At 38.3% G+C, this 17,554-nt stretch overlaps 1 protein-coding gene across 3 annotated transcripts in view; it reads left to right on the top strand.

The window, feature by feature from the left end:
* Positions 1-17,554, top strand: part of LOC105348209 (uncharacterized) — a 94,457-nt gene that overhangs the window by 28,720 nt on the left and 48,183 nt on the right. For all 3 annotated transcript variants that reach the window (XM_066087566.1, XM_066087565.1, XM_066087564.1), the window contains 13 exons: positions 2-243; positions 419-642; positions 768-2,534; positions 11,252-11,393; positions 11,897-13,428; positions 13,573-13,959; positions 14,111-14,245; positions 14,454-14,720; positions 14,954-15,310; positions 15,754-15,933; positions 16,292-16,408; positions 16,636-16,788; positions 17,130-17,282. In XM_066087566.1, the coding sequence (XP_065943638.1) occupies positions 2-243; positions 419-642; positions 768-2,534; positions 11,252-11,393; positions 11,897-13,428; positions 13,573-13,959; positions 14,111-14,245; positions 14,454-14,720; positions 14,954-15,310; positions 15,754-15,933; positions 16,292-16,408; positions 16,636-16,788; positions 17,130-17,282 (5,656 nt within the window). The remainder of the gene's footprint in view (position 1; positions 244-418; positions 643-767; positions 2,535-11,251; positions 11,394-11,896; positions 13,429-13,572; positions 13,960-14,110; positions 14,246-14,453; positions 14,721-14,953; positions 15,311-15,753; positions 15,934-16,291; positions 16,409-16,635; positions 16,789-17,129; positions 17,283-17,554) is intronic.

The raw sequence follows: 17,554 nt of genomic DNA, 5'->3' as shown, positions 1-17,554 counted from the left end.
GGGCTCTGGCTGCAGCATTTGCCCTGCGGGCTATGAATGCAGTGGAAGTACTGCCACCCTGTGCACCTCTGGGTATTACAGCCTGGCGGGAGAGATGAACTGTACAAAGTGCCCAGCGGCAAAAATGTGTCCTTTCCCCTCCATTTCCCCCATCAACTGCCCCACTGGCACCCACACACAGAACTTGGAGGGTCAGACTTCGTGTACTGACTGTCAGGCAGGGTTCTACTGTCCAGCCAGCGCGTAAGTCATACAATTTATCTTTTTCTATCAAAATAAGTGTTTCCTCTGTGGTGGGTAAATTTGAAAATTTTCATCAATAAACTCTTAAATGTAATCTGTTTATGGAACAAGATCCTATAAAAAGAGTGAAAGCAACAGACACTTGATAATAATACATAATATTTTTTTTCAAAAGCTCTGATCAGATTGCCTGTGCAACAGGAGAGTACTCCTTGGCCAAGTCCACTTCCTGTACTGTGTGTCCGGCCGGCTACTCCTGTGCCACCACCACAGCCTCCCCCTCAGCCTGCGCGGCGGGGACCTACTCCCTGGGGGGTAACACCAGCTGTACCGACTGTGAGGCAGGGTACGCCTGTCCATCCACATCATCACTGACCAACAGATATCCCTGTCCATCAGGTAAAATTGAAGAAGAAAGGCATTTTCTATGAAAGGTTGTAATGAAACATTATTTTTTATAAACAGTTGTTTCAATACTAATATAATATTATATATGCAGTAATTTGTTTCCTGTTGACTTGTAGGGAGTTATTCCACTGGTGCCCAGGCATCATGTACCCTGTGCCCCGCTGGTAAAGCATGTTCATTAACCACATCTAGTACACAGACTACTTGTACCAGTGGGCAATATGCCTTTGCCGGATCTGCAGTCTGCACTGCATGTCCAGCAGGATGGAAGTGTCCAAATGTAGACGGTAGTCAGAATGCCCAGTGTTTGCCTGGAACATACTCGGTAGGAAATGCACCATCTTGCACCTCATGTACAGCTGGAAATGCTTGTCCCCTCACAGACAGTTCGTCCAGCATAACTTGCACACCCGGTTCATATGCAATAGCTGAAAGCACCACTTGTACTGTATGTCCACCAGGGTATGAGTGTCCATCAACCACTGCTGCCACAGAGACCAAGTGTAATGATGGTTTCTACAGCGAAGGAGGTAGAGCCGCCTGTGTGCAGTGTACTGCTGGTTACGAATGTCCAACCATCTATGACAGTTACTCCGTGGTGTGTGCTGCTGGGTATTACTCTCTGGCCGGAGCCAAGGAATGCACCCAATGTCTTGCCGGACAAGAGTGTCCCACGACTACAGCTGCAGGGACAGCATGTGTCAATGGTTACTACAGTTTGGGTGGACAGAAATCTTGTACACAGTGCCCAGCAGGATACTCCTGTGCCCAAAAGGACCAAAAACCAGTCATATGTGCTGTTGGGAAATTCAGTGCTGCTGGAGATACTGCTTGTACTGACTGTGATGCTGGGTTCTTCTGTCCAGCAGGAAGTACACAGAAGGATCCACCTTCTGCCATCTGTTCGTTGGGTTACTATTGCACTGCTGGGGCAACTGTTGAAACACCTTGTGATATGGGAACCTATGGTGCCACAAAAGGACTTACTGCTGCAACAGATTGCACAAATTGTCCTCAAGGATTTTATTGTCCAGCAGGAACAGCTGGAGTTCCAACTAACAGTCTTCTTTGTCCAAGAGGGCATTTCTGTCCAACTAGTACTGGTGATTACAAGGCCAACCCATGTCCTCATGGAAAGTTCTATAATAATTTGGGAGCAGTAAAGGTTGATGAATGCATTGACTGCCCAGCAGGAAGATACTGCCCACCAGGCACTGATGACCCAATGTATGATGGCTATATTTGCCCTCGAGGATCTTATTGTCCGCAAGGCTCTGGAACTGCTCCTATTAACTGTCCAGCAGGCAGATATACAGAGGAAGAAGGAGCAATAGGACTACAGAGTTGTAAAATTTGCCCAGCTGGACATTACTGTCCAGCCGGAACTCACACCCCAACAGCATGCAGCCCAGGGACATTTAATCAATACACAAACATGCAACAGGCATCAGACTGTTTGGCCTGCATTGCAGGGCAAGCCTGCACCAAGGATGGACTCGCCAAACCGGACTATCCATGTGATCCTGGTCACTATTGTCCTGGAGGAAATAGATTACCAACGGAAAACCCCTGTCCAGCTGGAACATTCACGGATTTCAAAAACCTAACTGCCATGTCTCAGTGCGAGACCTGTAGGTCCACCAAGGCCTGTCTGGAGGGGACCGGAGGTCAGCAGAAACCCCCTGTGCCCTGTGGGCAGGGTCACTTCTGTCCGGACGGAACAGCTTCCCCCACACAGTATCCATGTCCAGCAGGAACCTACACAAACCTGACCAATCTCTACAAGGTGGAGCAGTGTACTATCTGCCCCAGGGGCTGGTACTGTTTGGAGGGATCAGCCACACCCACAGGCATGTGCGATAAAGGACATTGGTGCCCAGATGGTAAGAAAAAAACCCTTTATTATACATTTTATTTTATCTATCCAAGTTGTGTTTGAAAAGCCTTTATTATACATTTTAATTCATTTATCAAAATTGCTAGTATATATGGTAAAATAATTTGTAAAATGTAGCTGTGCATTTTTCTGGGGAGTTTCTATGAAGGTCTAGTTCAACCAGACACTTAGCTTTGCTCAGAGAGTGTGTGTGGTAAAATGAGACCTCTTATGAGTGAAATAAATAGTACTGGATTAGCATTTTTATTTTTTGGAAATAAAAAATGAATTCAACTTTGACAGTTTTCATGTGCAACTTATAAAGTATGTAAACATGATGGTATTTGGAATCTTATAACTTTAGTCAAAGTTTTTTAATTAATTAACTAAAGTTTAACCAGGAATATTTGTTGAGATTGATATCTGAATTAAATTTTCAAAATATCTTTTTTTATTATTTTTTTTCAAAATTAGCTTTAAGATCCTTAAACATTTAGTACAACTATAATACACAAGATATACATGTGTATAGTACTAATATGCATTCTGATATACACAATTTTATCCATATGTCTGTGTATGGTCTTTTAATGTAATCCAAAAAATAAATCTTTTTCATTTCAAAAATGTTTTCTAAAAAATCAATGGTTTACAGCTGTTTTCTTTAATGCTTTCATCAATGTTTTTAGATTCTTGTATGTTTTTGTGAACAAAGATCTAGGTTATCACATCTCTTTTATGTATTTTCTATTCTACAACTTAACACATGCATATTTGAAGACCCTAGCAAAGGTCATGGTTCAAAGGTAAAGGGCAAATAACCTTAAAGCTTTATAATGTTTAGACTGATTATAGAATTTCAGTTTGGCCTTTGATTAATGTGCATAAATACAGCTAAAAATAAATTGATTCAGTGAAGATCTCTGTAAAACAAGCATTGGGATTTGGGGCCTTATTTTAACACGGTTGTGTGTTTTACACTGGGCTTGTTGTGGTTTTTATTCTTTTTTATTTTTTATTTGTCTTTAAATCTCAGTTCAGTGTGTTTGCTTTGCATCCTTGAAATCAATACCAAACAATTTTGCTAAGTGAAAAGCAAATTTTAAATAAATTCACCTTCATTTTAAAAACACTTATCTCTTATTTACAGACATTTTATGTTTCATGGAATTTAGCTATTTAATAAATGTATCTGGTGCAAGGTAAAAGGCTGTATAAATAATCTTATGGCACTTAAAGTTTTTTTTATTGTTAATTTACAATCTTCAGGTATTTTAATATTTGTTACTTAACAAATTTTTGTGTTTTTTATGTTGATTGATTGAAGAAGCAAGGCCAATTTTTTGTATGCTATTTGGGTCATGGTCTCACATTTCATTTAAAAGAACTGTGCAGGTAATATATTCCATTTATAGCAATAATGTGTTTTAATGGAACGACTTTTAGAATGTCTTTCTACATCACACAAAATTAATGACATTTTTGAGTGGTGAAAAAATCAAGTTATCACACTCAGATATAATGGTAGACAAACTATAAAAGACAGGTCCTGGATTTTAAAATTTTATCATTTCATAACATTACTTTCGAAATGAAAATTACTTAATATGTATATATAACCAAGAATATAATTATTGATTGCATAAAGATTGATCAAAATGAGGTGTATCTATATATTAATAGGTGTATACATGTAATTGTATTATCGCAAATCTTACTCGGGTGTATTCACTGATGCGTTGAGTGACGACACTATTGAGATCGCGAGCTACAGTTTTTCAAACAAGCGTTTTCATTGGCTGTTTAGTACCCGCCCACTTAAAGCGCGGATTTAGATCATTCCGGTCAAGATGGAAGGGCTCGAGAGGTTTCTTCGAGATATAGATGAAGATCTTGTGTGTTATAAGGAAGAGTTCATCAAACTTGCTGTAAAAAGTGATAGCACGTTGAAGTATTTACGACCACATGAGGTTGAGAGCATGAACATACCTCCTGTTTACAAACGCATGTTGATTGACCGCATAGTCAATCTGCAAACCCCTGGTACGAAAGAAAAGTTGAAACAAAAATGTCTTGACGAATTCATGTTACCAAAAACGCCCAAAAGATTGAAGTTCGGGGATCTTGATGCCCCCATCTCTAACGCTACCCCCACGACTGTCGCCGAAAGACATGAAAGACGTTCGCCAGCTGCAGCCGCTTCTCGAGCACCGGACAATTTTTTAGAACAAGAAGTTGACCGTCTAAATGAAGAAAGAGATACACTTTCTGTCTTGTTAGTACACAAAAAAGACGAACTTAATGATCTAAAACAAAAACCAAATTTACCATCTGCCATTAGTATTCCGGGAAACCCCATCACCAAGTCCTCGTGTGACAACTGTCACCGAAAAGGTCATCGATCGATTATGAACCGGGGTAACAAGTCCTGTCTATTCATGAAGTGCGAGGGATACCACGCTTGCGGGCAGGAGGGGAAACACCCAGACCACAAGCAGTCAGTGACAGAGGCAGGTTTAATAACGCATTAACACACCACACTTACAAAAATGTTGCTTGTGATATTCATGATAAAATCTATTATACATATCAGTTTTTATAAACCTCCCCACATAAAAAAAAAAATTCGTAATAAACAATTACATAGTTCCATGTGAAATATGCACTGCATGCTTTTTTACCAGTTTATATGTCAATTTACCAAAACTTCAAATATTCATAATCATGCTGTGTATTAAGATAGCATGACAATGATGATTATAACTGTAAAATTGAATATATTAGTGTCATCACTAACCTGTGACTATTTCATTTTAGGTAACGAAAGAAATCCATGATGTCGAAAGAAGACTTAAAAATATCAACGATGAGCTCAACAGCATAAAAATGTTTCAAAAACATAATAACACAAACTTTACAACAGCTATGCGCCCTATTTTAAAGTCCTTATTTTATATGAAATATGAAGGGAAAGATGGTGCCCAAAATCTGCAACGAGACTTGCGATACATCAAGATTGCAACCAATAGTCAAATTCCTGAAGATCAGTCTCTTGACCATATCAGTAACCTCATAAGTAAGGGAAAATCCAGGGTATCCAGCACAGTTGACCCATTTGTTACATCAGAAAATGTGTCGAAACAAAACGCTGATATCAAACCAGATTCCACAGGTTATAGTAGCCCATCAGCGTCAGCATCAGCACAACAACCATTACTACAGAATACTCCATTTCAAATGGCACAGTACAACCCATATTTCCCCATAACATCGCCTACTTCTCCTTATCAGTATGTCATGTACCCAAATCAGTGGAATTCCATGTATGATGTGTATGGAAATGGCTATCCTATGTATCCAGCAAATCCCACGACATCTTCAACAGCTCCTGCATGTGCTGCAAATCCACCTCTGCCTTTGGATTCACCCCCCAAAAACCCACCATTGCCCAAGGACTAGTAAATCGAGAAGTTGGAACATTTTTGTTCGTTTGATGTTATTTTAAGTTACTTGTATGATGATAAAGAATATTTTGAGTTGAGAGGAAACAACACAAAAATATTTTTGTAATATTCATGGTAGTTTTTGATGTATTTTGAAAATGTTTTGTTGTCGATCAGAAAAGACCAATTCTGATGAAATGTTACACACTAGTTACACAAGATTTCATTTCAGAAATAAATTTGATCAACTGTAATTTTCCATGTGTGAAATTACAACAAGTTAAATGTTATAGATAATAAAATTTAAAACAAGATTTATTAAATATTTAGCCTTAATTCATCACATGTTGAAGGCTTGCTAGTTTTTATACTGCTTGCAAAGTTTAACTTTAAGGGACAAGTGTAAGATCTCAATGTCTGTCTAAAGCCTTAAGGTGGAATAACATACCTTGTAAAAGTCACTCAAATTAACAGTAAATTATCTGAATAAGAAAGATAAAATAATAAATAAACTGTACGTGGCAAATAAGCAAAAATTTGCGTTTCAGAGATAAAAAATGAGAATGTAAAAAATTCAATTCAGTAACAACAAAAACCCCTGCAGGATCCGAACTTGGGATGTACGGAATACAAGCCTTGACACTTTATCCACCCGGCTATGGAGTAATTAACATGTTTGTCTTTAAAACCCTTTTAACTAAACGAAATGCCATTACAATCAGAGATCATCAATTTTGTGATGTGTTATTCCACCTCAATTTTGAAAGAGACCTGCAGTGCATTGACTTTTGGAAGTGTACATCATTGATCACTGCCTATGCCTAATATAAACTATGACCTGGCTTTTTAACTAAGGAAAAATGCTGATAAAATTTTATTAGCACAAAATTAAAAAACATAAAATTGAGATTTTATTTTTTCCGATTTTCAATTACGGTAGTTAAACTTCAAGTTTGAAAAAAAAAAAAAAAAATCCCTCCCTGCTGAGTTTTGAATCCCCAGGTGGCAATTTTAAACAAGCATTTTTTGAATGATGGCCCTATGATTGGATTATTTTCCAAACATTATCTTTTTGCAATATATATAAATCACTATTATTTTTTTATAAATCTTAATGAATTATCAGAGACTAGTGCACTGGTTTCGGAGAATGTATAATTAAATTATGCTGTCAATTTGTTAATCTCTGTCATTCCAACCATAAGGTCATTTTTTTTATTGATAATTGAGTTTTCAAGACTTCCCAAACATTGGATCCGTAGGTTTTATGCCACCAAACACTTCTACCTCATAATCAAACAAGATAAAATACAAAAAAAATTAATAAACAATATATTTAATCTATTAAGATATCTTGATGAAATTTCATTTTATTTAAGCAGATAATGTGATAGTTTGGCTGATCATTCACCCGATTATTTCAATACTACTGTATCCAATCATTAGTCAATTTTTTTTAGCATTAGGGACGATTTTTAGATCATTCATATTGATAGAAGTCAATTTTTTTTTTAAATGGTTCAGCCCTAGGGGTGAGAGATCAAAAGTTCAATGCTGGGTAATGATGTCTGTGGAAAAGGGGTGTGTTTCAGTCCTAAATGTATATTTGACTTCCAGATAAATATACAACTTTACATGGACCTCACATTAGGCTTTTTGAAGTGCAGTAAATATTAAAAACTTGTTAATGCACCTAAATCCATATCAGTCACAATAAAAAGCAAATGAACATTGTTCTTAATAAAACTGATTGGAGATTTTCTGTCAGAGATTGAACCTTACATCCTGTACCTTAATTATTCAGAATTAATCAGCAAAAAAAAAACCCATAAAGCATTGTTTATTTTATTCTTTGTGAATTTTATAAATCTTCATACCTACAAAGAAAATGAGCAATTTGACATTCTAGTAGCAAATGAAAATTGCATACTACATCATGTATAACCACATCTTTTGAAAAAAGATGGCATGTAACGTTTCAATACTGAATGGTCAAGTGCATTTACAATTGCAAGTTCAGTAAATTGTGACACAAATTTTTCATTCCGTTGCAAATGTTGTCTCATCAGGCCAAATACACACTCTGTGACATTATACTCTGGACAGTATGGGGGCTGGAAAACTAAATCAACACCATGATTGGCTAACAGTTCTCTCAATAACCGCTCTCCTTGCCTTTGATGATGGAATCCGCAGTTGTCCATGATTACAACATCACCACGTTTAAACATAGGGTTCCCAATTTCATTTTTTTCAGCTAAGGCTTCATTGAAGAATTCAATCATTTCTAATGCATTTGAGGCCCCATTTAATATGTTGAAATGATTTATTCCAAAAAAATCACAACACACATTTACAGTTAATGTAACAGAGCTAGCATATTGTTGAACTTCAATGGCGCGCTTACTTGTATGAGAATGTCCATACGAACGATTTCCAGATGTTGCTACAATAGATGCCTCGTCAAAAAAATGCATCTGTGTAAAATCATAGTTTAAAAGTGTTGATAAAAAAGTGTCTACCCTTTGTTCGTGGCCTGGTCGTAAAGTTTCAGTTGGGACGACGGTTAGCTTTTTGTGCGAAAAATTAAGCTCTTTTTTCAACACACGCGATATGCTCTTTACCGACGGCACATTGTCTAAGGTACATATCTGAGAATCAAGCAATTTCTGACGAATTTCTTTGCAATATATGGATGGTTTCTTCCATTTCTGATATTCAATAAATTGGAGAACAGTCTGTGTGGTTTTCCTTGGTCGTTGAGAACTTTTTCTCTGTGTTTTTACGATGTGATTTCGTTCATAATCTTTCACAACATTTATACAAGTGCGTAAACATCGTCCCGTTTCTTTTTCAATTGCTCTATAACTTTTACCTTGCAAATACAACTTTATTATACGTTTTCTCTCTTCCTCCGATGTGTGCTTCCATCTAGGCGCCATGTTGTCAAATATACGTGGGCGGGTCTATAAAAATGCACCAATCAGATTCTTTGTTGCATATCGCAACTGTAATACAAACCAATTTGACAGTGTCGTCACTCAACGCATCAGTGTATCGGTCGCAGTGAATACACCCGAGTAAGATTTGCGATAACAATCTCCGATTCTCATCAATGTTCGATACTAGTATCTCTAAATTATCTGAGGAATGTTTTTATTCGTAAAATCGTACTATAAATCTGCCTTTTATACAGACAAATTTAATTAGTTATGAAGTGTAAATATTACATAAATTCATTTAATGAACTGCTTGGCTTAGTGGCTCCATGGAAAGCTACTACTTAGAGGTAAAAGGGTTCGAGCCACTGATGCACAGTGGTACAACTGTTTTTTTTTCTAATTTGATCTCATCTTTCCTATGTTATTTATTCCATTATATTCATCATGGTAAGAATTGCAATAACTTTGTAAAATGAATGGAGATCATTATTTATTTATTATTTTTATTTCATTTATAAAGTTTGAAGGATAAATAATATTTTTATGATGAAACAAATACTTTGAGGCTGAGGATCGGAAATTCTGAAGGTACCTCACTGCATCAAGACTAATCTTATACTTTTTAAGACAAAATTCATTTCAAAATATGGCATGTTTGTATCAATCAATTTGATTGAATATCATCATTGTTCAGTGGTTAGAGTATCAGGCTTGTGAACTATAGATCATGAGTTTGAATGCGCCTTGGTCTTTTGTTTATCGTACTATTTATCATTATCAAGTAATTCATTGCTGATTTCAAGTTGTGGTGAGCCACCTTAAACATGTTTCATATTTTACATCCATTTGATGAAATCCAATGTTATAATCCCATTTATAGTAATGTAACTGTGACTCCATTTTGTGATACATTGACCATTAATCTTCCACTATGTTATAGGAGCCAGTGAGTATCAATTATCCCCATTGTTGTTGTCTTAAATTTCCCAAAATGCAGTTCTCCTTGAGCGCACGCTGCCCATCCAGCATGGTTATACATGTATACATGTACCTGGTGTCTGTCATTGCGCTGCAATATTTTCCTGGCCCCACAAGGGCCAAGTCCATTTTAGCCCCATGCGCTATCTATATAACCATACATAGAGCATGGAGGCTAAATGGGTTTAGCTCTCACAGGGCTGATTGTAATTGGTTCCTGCCATTTGCATGCATTTCTGTATGTCTAAAGACAAAGACCCCAAAAACCTATTGTTGTGTACAATATATTTATGTTCCAGCTTTGAATCATTTAAAGTCCTGTCAACAAATTATTTTTATGATGACTTGTTTAAATTAAGGTACATGCATTATGATAAGTATTCATATTGTTGAGGATAATGCTGTACATAAGAATGAAAGATATATGTGAAAGCTTCTGCAAGAATGGAAGTTATGCGAATGTTTCAGTGTTTTGAAAGCTTTGTTCAATGTTATCGATTAATATAATTGATGCTTTATTTGTTGGTATAAGGGTTGCAGTTATTGCCAAAAAAAGAATCCATAACCTGCTTTAATTGTTTAATTTAATTGTTTGATTTACAATTATTATCAACTAAATTTCAATTATATACCATTATTATATACACTGAATGTCAAATATGGTAATTAATTATTATTGGCTCAGTACTTTGTAAACCATTAAACAAAAAACCAGTTCTTAATTCCATAAAAATGGTTTTTTTTAAAAGAATGAATGTGTATTATAGCAGATGTAAATTTATTGATATGTCAAAGAAATACAATGCATGTATTCGATCTATTTTGTAAAAAACCTGCATGAATCTAACTCTAGATATTGTGGATATTCATGGGGATTAGAGATTCAGTGAATATCAAACCTCACTTCCAATTAGTTTTAATAGTCATGACATTGCTTATTTAAAAGTTATTTTTCATTTGTCCATGAAAAAAAAGTAAAATATTTAAACAGTTCATTACATTTGGGAGGTCCTCATGAATTATGACAGTTCTTTAAGAACTCTTGATAGTACTTGTAGTGACCTCTTCTCACAGAGTACATGTCAAGATCTAAATTCTACAATTAGTATCGAACTGCACAAGTCAGCAGACTTACGGTAATTAATAAGCATATTTCAATAATTTTAAAGTTACCTACAACTTTACTTCACCACAGTAATACCTGGTAATGTATTAGTCAGGAGAATTGATTTTGTCTCCATGAGAATTGGTCACTATATGTAGTCCTCATGAGTACCATATACAGTCTCCTATTTTCCTCTTTGTCTCTTAATTATTTGGAGTGTATAATTATATAGCCTGTTTTAATTATTTTTGCATAGGTACCCCCACAGCTACCACTAACCCCTGCCATGCTGGTTCCTACAGCAACAAGACCGGTAACACCGCCTGGGAACAGTGTGATGATTGCCCAGAGGGCAACTACTGCCCGCAAGCCTCTGTGCTGCCCACACCATGCCCAGCGTAAGATCTCAATTATATTTAGTATATGCATATACTATAAGCATAGTATGCATATAAAGCAAAGTTATTTTCCCATAAAAATGTAAAGGTAAACTTCATGGCCTCGGGGCCACCAACATGTATAAATCTTATTGTTATTGGCCTCAAGTCAGATTCTCATGAATTGAATTTATCATCGATTTATTTTCTTAAGCTAGCATGCGGTAACACAGTTTATGATTTTTTTAGTATAACTGTATTTTAGATTTTTAAAAAAATTCAGTTATCAGAGTAAAAATGTATTTTGTGTTTGAGACATCATCTTAAACATGATTATATATATTGATTGATTTAAAAAAGCGTAAAGTATATAATTTGAGTTCTTCTGATAAAAGATCAAAGAAACATGGAAGTAACTTTACAGCTTGGTGTTAAAAGAGAAGTTACTCTTACTTGAATTTTAGTTTGTGCAATCAGCATTGAAGATATGACATTAAATTTTGGATTGATTTTTATTATTTCAGAGGAAAGTATAACGATCAAATCAAGGGGGAGAACATCACGTACTGTGTGGACTGTACCGCTGGGTACTACTGCCCTGGGACTGGAAATGTGAACCCCATCATCTGTGACAAGGGCAACTACTCCGACACAGGAGCCTCGGTCTGCACGACCTGTGAAGCTGGCTACTACTGTGATCTGAACGCCACCAGCATGACCTACATGTACAGCGACCGCATCTGTCCCGCCGGTCTGGAGTGTCCGCCTGGAATGATCAGAGCTCCCAATCTTGTCCAGGATAAGTGTCGGAAAGGCCACTACTGTCCCAAAGGAGATGTGAATCCATACCCGGTTCCATGTCCCAACGGAACCTTTAATGCGGAATATGGACTGAAGCAGGTGTCGGAGTGTCAGCAGTGTACCCCTGGAATGTACTGTATCCCTGAGGGCTTGTCCTCTCCTGCTGGGGACTGTCCAGGAGGTTATTATTGTCCTCTGGGTACAGCAGCGCCAGAATCCTTTCCCTGTCCCATCGGGTTCTACAGAAACGGATCAGCCAAGGAATCCTTCCAAGATTGTGCAGAATGTATCTCTGGTTTTTACTGTGACAGAGAAGGACTGGCCACCCCTATTGACTGCCCTGCTGGATCTTTCTGTGTCAGTGGAAGTACCTTCCCGACCCCTTGTGCCCTGGGTACCTACAGTAACTCCACCAACCTGCGTAGAAGTACCGACTGCACACCATGTCCAGGTGGCTACTACTGTGATGGCATTGGAAGAACTGCTCCAACGGATGTATGTGATCCAGGGTTCTACTGCAGAGAAAAGGCCTACTCCTCAGCCCCTCCAGATGGCCTCACGGGTGGACTGTGTCCTGCAGGAGGCTACTGTCCCGCAGGGTCTGCCACACCTACAGCTTGTCCTGTGGGTGAATACAGTAAGAGTGCAGGGGCCAAGACCAAGTTTGATTGTATTCCTTGTGACCCTGGATTCTACTGCGCTGGTTCTAGTAGTACTGCTGCCTCCTCTAAGTGTGCAGCTGGATTCTATTGTACTGGGGGGTCAGGAGTCCCCACACAATTCTCTACCCCTGCTGGACACTACACTCAAGAAGGAGCCTTCAAACCTGAACCCTGCCCAGCAGGTCAATTCCAGCTTGCCCAAGAGTCCTCCAAGTGTGATTTGTGCAGTCAAGGGTACTACTGTAATGGAACTGGTACAATCGATCAGATTCTCTGTCCTCGAGGATACTACTGTCCTGAGGGCAGCAGCTATCCTACTCCTTGTCCTCGAGGAACATTCTTGAAGGACACTGGGAAGTATGAGGAGGCTCATTGTGACCCCTGCACCACTGGGTATGCTTGTGATTCTGTGGGACTGCCTGCAGCCGTTACCCCATGCTCTTCAGGTCACTACTGTACCCTGGGATCCAACATGACAGACCCCATTGGTCAAACATTTGGTGACCTTTGCCCCCCAGGGTATTTCTGTCCAGAAGGAACTGGAGACTATCAGCATTTCCCTTGTCCAAACGGAACATACAGTGCTTTCACAGGTATGTTTTTTTTGTCTTACTTTATTTTAATATGATTATTTCATAGATATTGAATTTTTATGCAAGAAGTAAAACATTGACTTACTGTTTTCTTCATGGACTAGAATTAACATGCATATGTATATAACTTTTTGATTCTTTCAGGTAACTTGGGAGAGGGTAACTGCACAGCCTGTGATGGAGGGAAAGCCTGCGTGGGTCCGGGACTCACTACCCCCAACAGAAACTGTTCCACTGGCTACTACTGTAAATCTGGGGCCTATTCAGACACCCCAATGGATGGAGGGGCCACAGGTGACCCCTGTACAAAAGGTCACTACTGCCCTGAGGGCACCAGCACTCCTCTTGCCTGCGCGGCAGGCTCCTATATGAACACCACGGGTTACTCCTACTGTTTCGACTGTCCGGCAGGGTTTTTCTGCGTTTCGGGAGAGGTAGACCCACTGAGGTGTCCCAGAGGAAGATACTGCCCTGGCAACACTACTGCTGACCAGCCACCTTGCCCCACAGGAACTTACAACCCTGACTATGGTAGGATGATTTTCCCGTCAATTTTTTGTAAACTGCTTAAACATCTTCAGTTAAAACATAATTTTTGTAATATCAAACACAAAACAATAATAGTATAAGCTCAAATTAAGACTGCACAATCATATAATTATTGTGTTGAATTATGTTCCAGGTATGACAAAGGAGTCTGACTGTCTGCCATGCTCAGGTGGATTTTACTGTTACAAGCTGGGTGCCATTAATTTCGACTTTAGTTTGAATGACACAGGAACTGGACAGTGTGCTGCAGGCTATTACTGCAAATCAGGTAGCTACCATTCATTTTCACATTAATTTTATGAAATTGAAAGTGAATTATGCAACAAAATGGTCAGGCTGTTGGAAAGATAATTCATGAAGAGATTTACTGCTTCAAACATATTTTTTTACTGGAGAGTGAAATCAAATTTCATATTGTTCTGTTCAGAGAATTTGCTGTCATAATAAGTATTTTAATGGCGGACATATTATTGTAGGCGTAAACGTCAGCACCCCCACAGCGGCCACCACCAGTGGAATTGGAGGTCCCTGTCCCCCAGGATTCTACTGCCCACTGCAGACAGAGGACCCCATCCCCTGCCCAAATGGAACCTACAGGGATACATCCCAGGGAGCCAAGAAGGATGATTGCTTGCCATGTAAGCTGGGAGAGTACTGTGGGTCAGAGGGCCTAACAAATGGTACAGGACCCTGCGCCAAGGGATTCTACTGCTACAGAGGCAACAATGTCCCTACACCTCTAGGTGAGTGGGGCATTTCTTTGGGGGTGGAAATTTCACATCATGCTTGAGGATTTTTTTTCTGTTCTATGTTCTTTTGACAAGCTCTAGTTTATAAGGGGGCTCTATAGTAAATATTTATAGTTACATTATATATGTATGTTCATAGTACTACTGTTTTATATTGGAATAGATGTCAAATTAGACTTTGAGTTATAATGACTATTTAGTTACCTTTCTCTATGTCTGATAAACAGGAGATGAGCCGGATATAGGGGGACCATGCCCAGTGGCCCATTACTGCCCAGAGGGCACTTCTGTCCCGCTTTCTTGTCCCTCAGGAACCTACAACAACCTGACTGGACAGTGGAATTGTACAGAATGCCCTGCGGGCTTCTACTGCAATGAGAACACAACCTCGTACGAAATTTTCCCATGCCCGACTGGGTATTACTGTCCCAATGGAACCAAGCATGCTAATGAATATCCATGTCCCAAGGGCACATACCGGGACACTTTAATGGGACAGAGTGAATCGGATTGTCTCCCCTGCACAGCTGGCTACTACTGTGGAACCCAAGGACTCAGTGCTGTCTCTGGGCAATGCTCAGCAGGTAGAGGATTTATTTACTACCTCTTTACTTAACTTTGATCAGGTTCGGCCTATCATTCATGGCCCTTTTAAATTGTGTCTTTGCCCATCGTACCAGTTTTGAGAATTAAAATATCGGGCATTTATTATGCTATTACGAGAACATTAAACAGAGACGATAGTGATGTTAAAGCGAATTAAACATTAAACAGAGACGATAGTGATGTTAAAGCGAATTACTCAGTAAAATAGGAATTATGAACATTTTAAGAAAGCCCCCCTCCAATCAAGCGAAACTATGTTAATTTAGACATGGGTTTGTGATACTCCTTTGACAATGTCTGAAAGATAATCCATTGAGTGCTTATCTGCCCACAATTTGAACATCATTTCTTTTAGGTTACTATTACATGTATTATTAACAGTATTAATCAGACTAATCAAGAGTTCCTTTGTTCTGTGTAGGGTACTTCTGTGTGCTGGGGGCCTGGTCAGCCACTCCTACGGACTACAACAACTTTACCTCAGGAGACTGTCTGTGTCCCGCTAACAGCACGGGGGGCATCTGTCAGCCTGGCTACTACTGCCCAGTGGGCTCCATGGAACCAACCGTGTGTGATGAGGGGCACTACTGTGATACACCAGGTAATTACTAGCATCTACATAGTACATGGATATGGTTAAGTAGTAACTGAAATATCAGTAGTACAAGCTATAAACAATTGGTACAAACATGCTAACTTTGGAATTTCACAAGAGAATATTAAATCCTTTTCTGGTATATAACGGTATATTTGTGTCCTTTTGTAAAACTGTTAAAAAATTTTATGTAGATTCATTTGATTACAGTATACATGTATGTCTGATGAAGTTTATGATCTTAATTTTAAAATCTTTAGTTCTATTTAATGTTATCAACTCCCCTGTAATACATTGTGAGAGCTGTTGATGATGTTGAATTAACTGTTGAACCAGAAGTTCATGATGTTGAGTTTCCTTCTAGGTTTGGCGACCATGGCTGGTCAGTGTCAGGCAGGGTACTACTGTGCAGGACGGGCGGACCGCCAGGACCCCACCGACGGCACCACCGGAAACATCTGTCCCCCAGGCAGATACTGTGGTCAGTTATTGGGAAATATTTGTTGGGAGTATAGAAAAGCTTACTTGGCATATTTAATTATATGTGATTGCAAAACTTAGTACTAATCTCTCAACCAAAGAGATACAATATTAAAAAGGATTTTATACAACTTATTAACTACCATATAATTATGTAGGTGATATGTACTCTATCAATTATGTAACAAGGAATGGTTTGTATTTAACATTAGGAAATTGATTTTATAGGAGTTGGAACCACCAGCAACCAGGCAAAGTGTCCTTCGGGAACCTTCTCGAACAAGACCGGAAACACCTTGGCCTCAGACTGTACACCATGCACCCAGGGGTACTATTGTGAGAATGAGGGCCTTACACAACCCACAGGGCCTTGCGATGCAGGTGTGTGCAGGTTTTTTTATTTAAAGCATTTCTCAAAATCATTAAAATCTAACAAAAAACATAGATTAGGATCTTACACGACATAAATTTATGCGTCAGTCAGCTGTCTTTAAAGTTAGATCTTGCTTTTAATTTTCTGTTTCAAAATTATTTGTGATTTGAAGCTTTTAACCATACACAATTATGGATGCAAATAAAACATCATGTGACCAATACATTTTAATCACAAATAAAAATATAATTTTAAGTGTATAGATGCATTGAGAAGACCCCAAAATAAATTAGAAATATAGTATTGTCAAAATGTCCTTCTATGATATGTTCTTTACTTTTTATCTTAGGATATTATTGTCCAACGGGTCAGAACATGAGCAACCCTTTCACTTGCTCCGCCGGCTTCTATTGCCCTGCAGGAAGTTTCGAGCAGATCAAGTGTCCATCAGGAGAATACCAGGATCAACAGGGCCAGTCCTCCTGTAAAACTTGTCCAGCAGGTATATACAATCCTCATATAAACGAATGAGTTAAATTCTCCATGTTAATACACGGTACCTATTGTAACTAAGAAGTTACTTTGCCATTGTGAAATGTAGAAGAAAAACCTTAAAATGTCTTGAGTATTTTTTGGGTGTGTGATTATTTCTTTTAATTGTCTTTCATATTAACCCTACAAATAAATTGAAAATGATAAAAAATGTGCTCTCTGAAAACCTTTAAAAAAACTACCGGTACTTTACTAATTAAAAAAACCCACAGATATACTTAA

The sequence above is a fragment of the Magallana gigas genome, chromosome 6 (genome assembly GCF_963853765.1).
Source record: "Magallana gigas chromosome 6, xbMagGiga1.1, whole genome shotgun sequence".
Lineage (NCBI taxonomy): Eukaryota > Metazoa > Mollusca > Bivalvia > Ostreida > Ostreidae > Magallana > Magallana gigas.
Note: the sequence above shows the minus strand (reverse complement) of the source record. Positions and strands in the feature narration are given on the sequence as shown.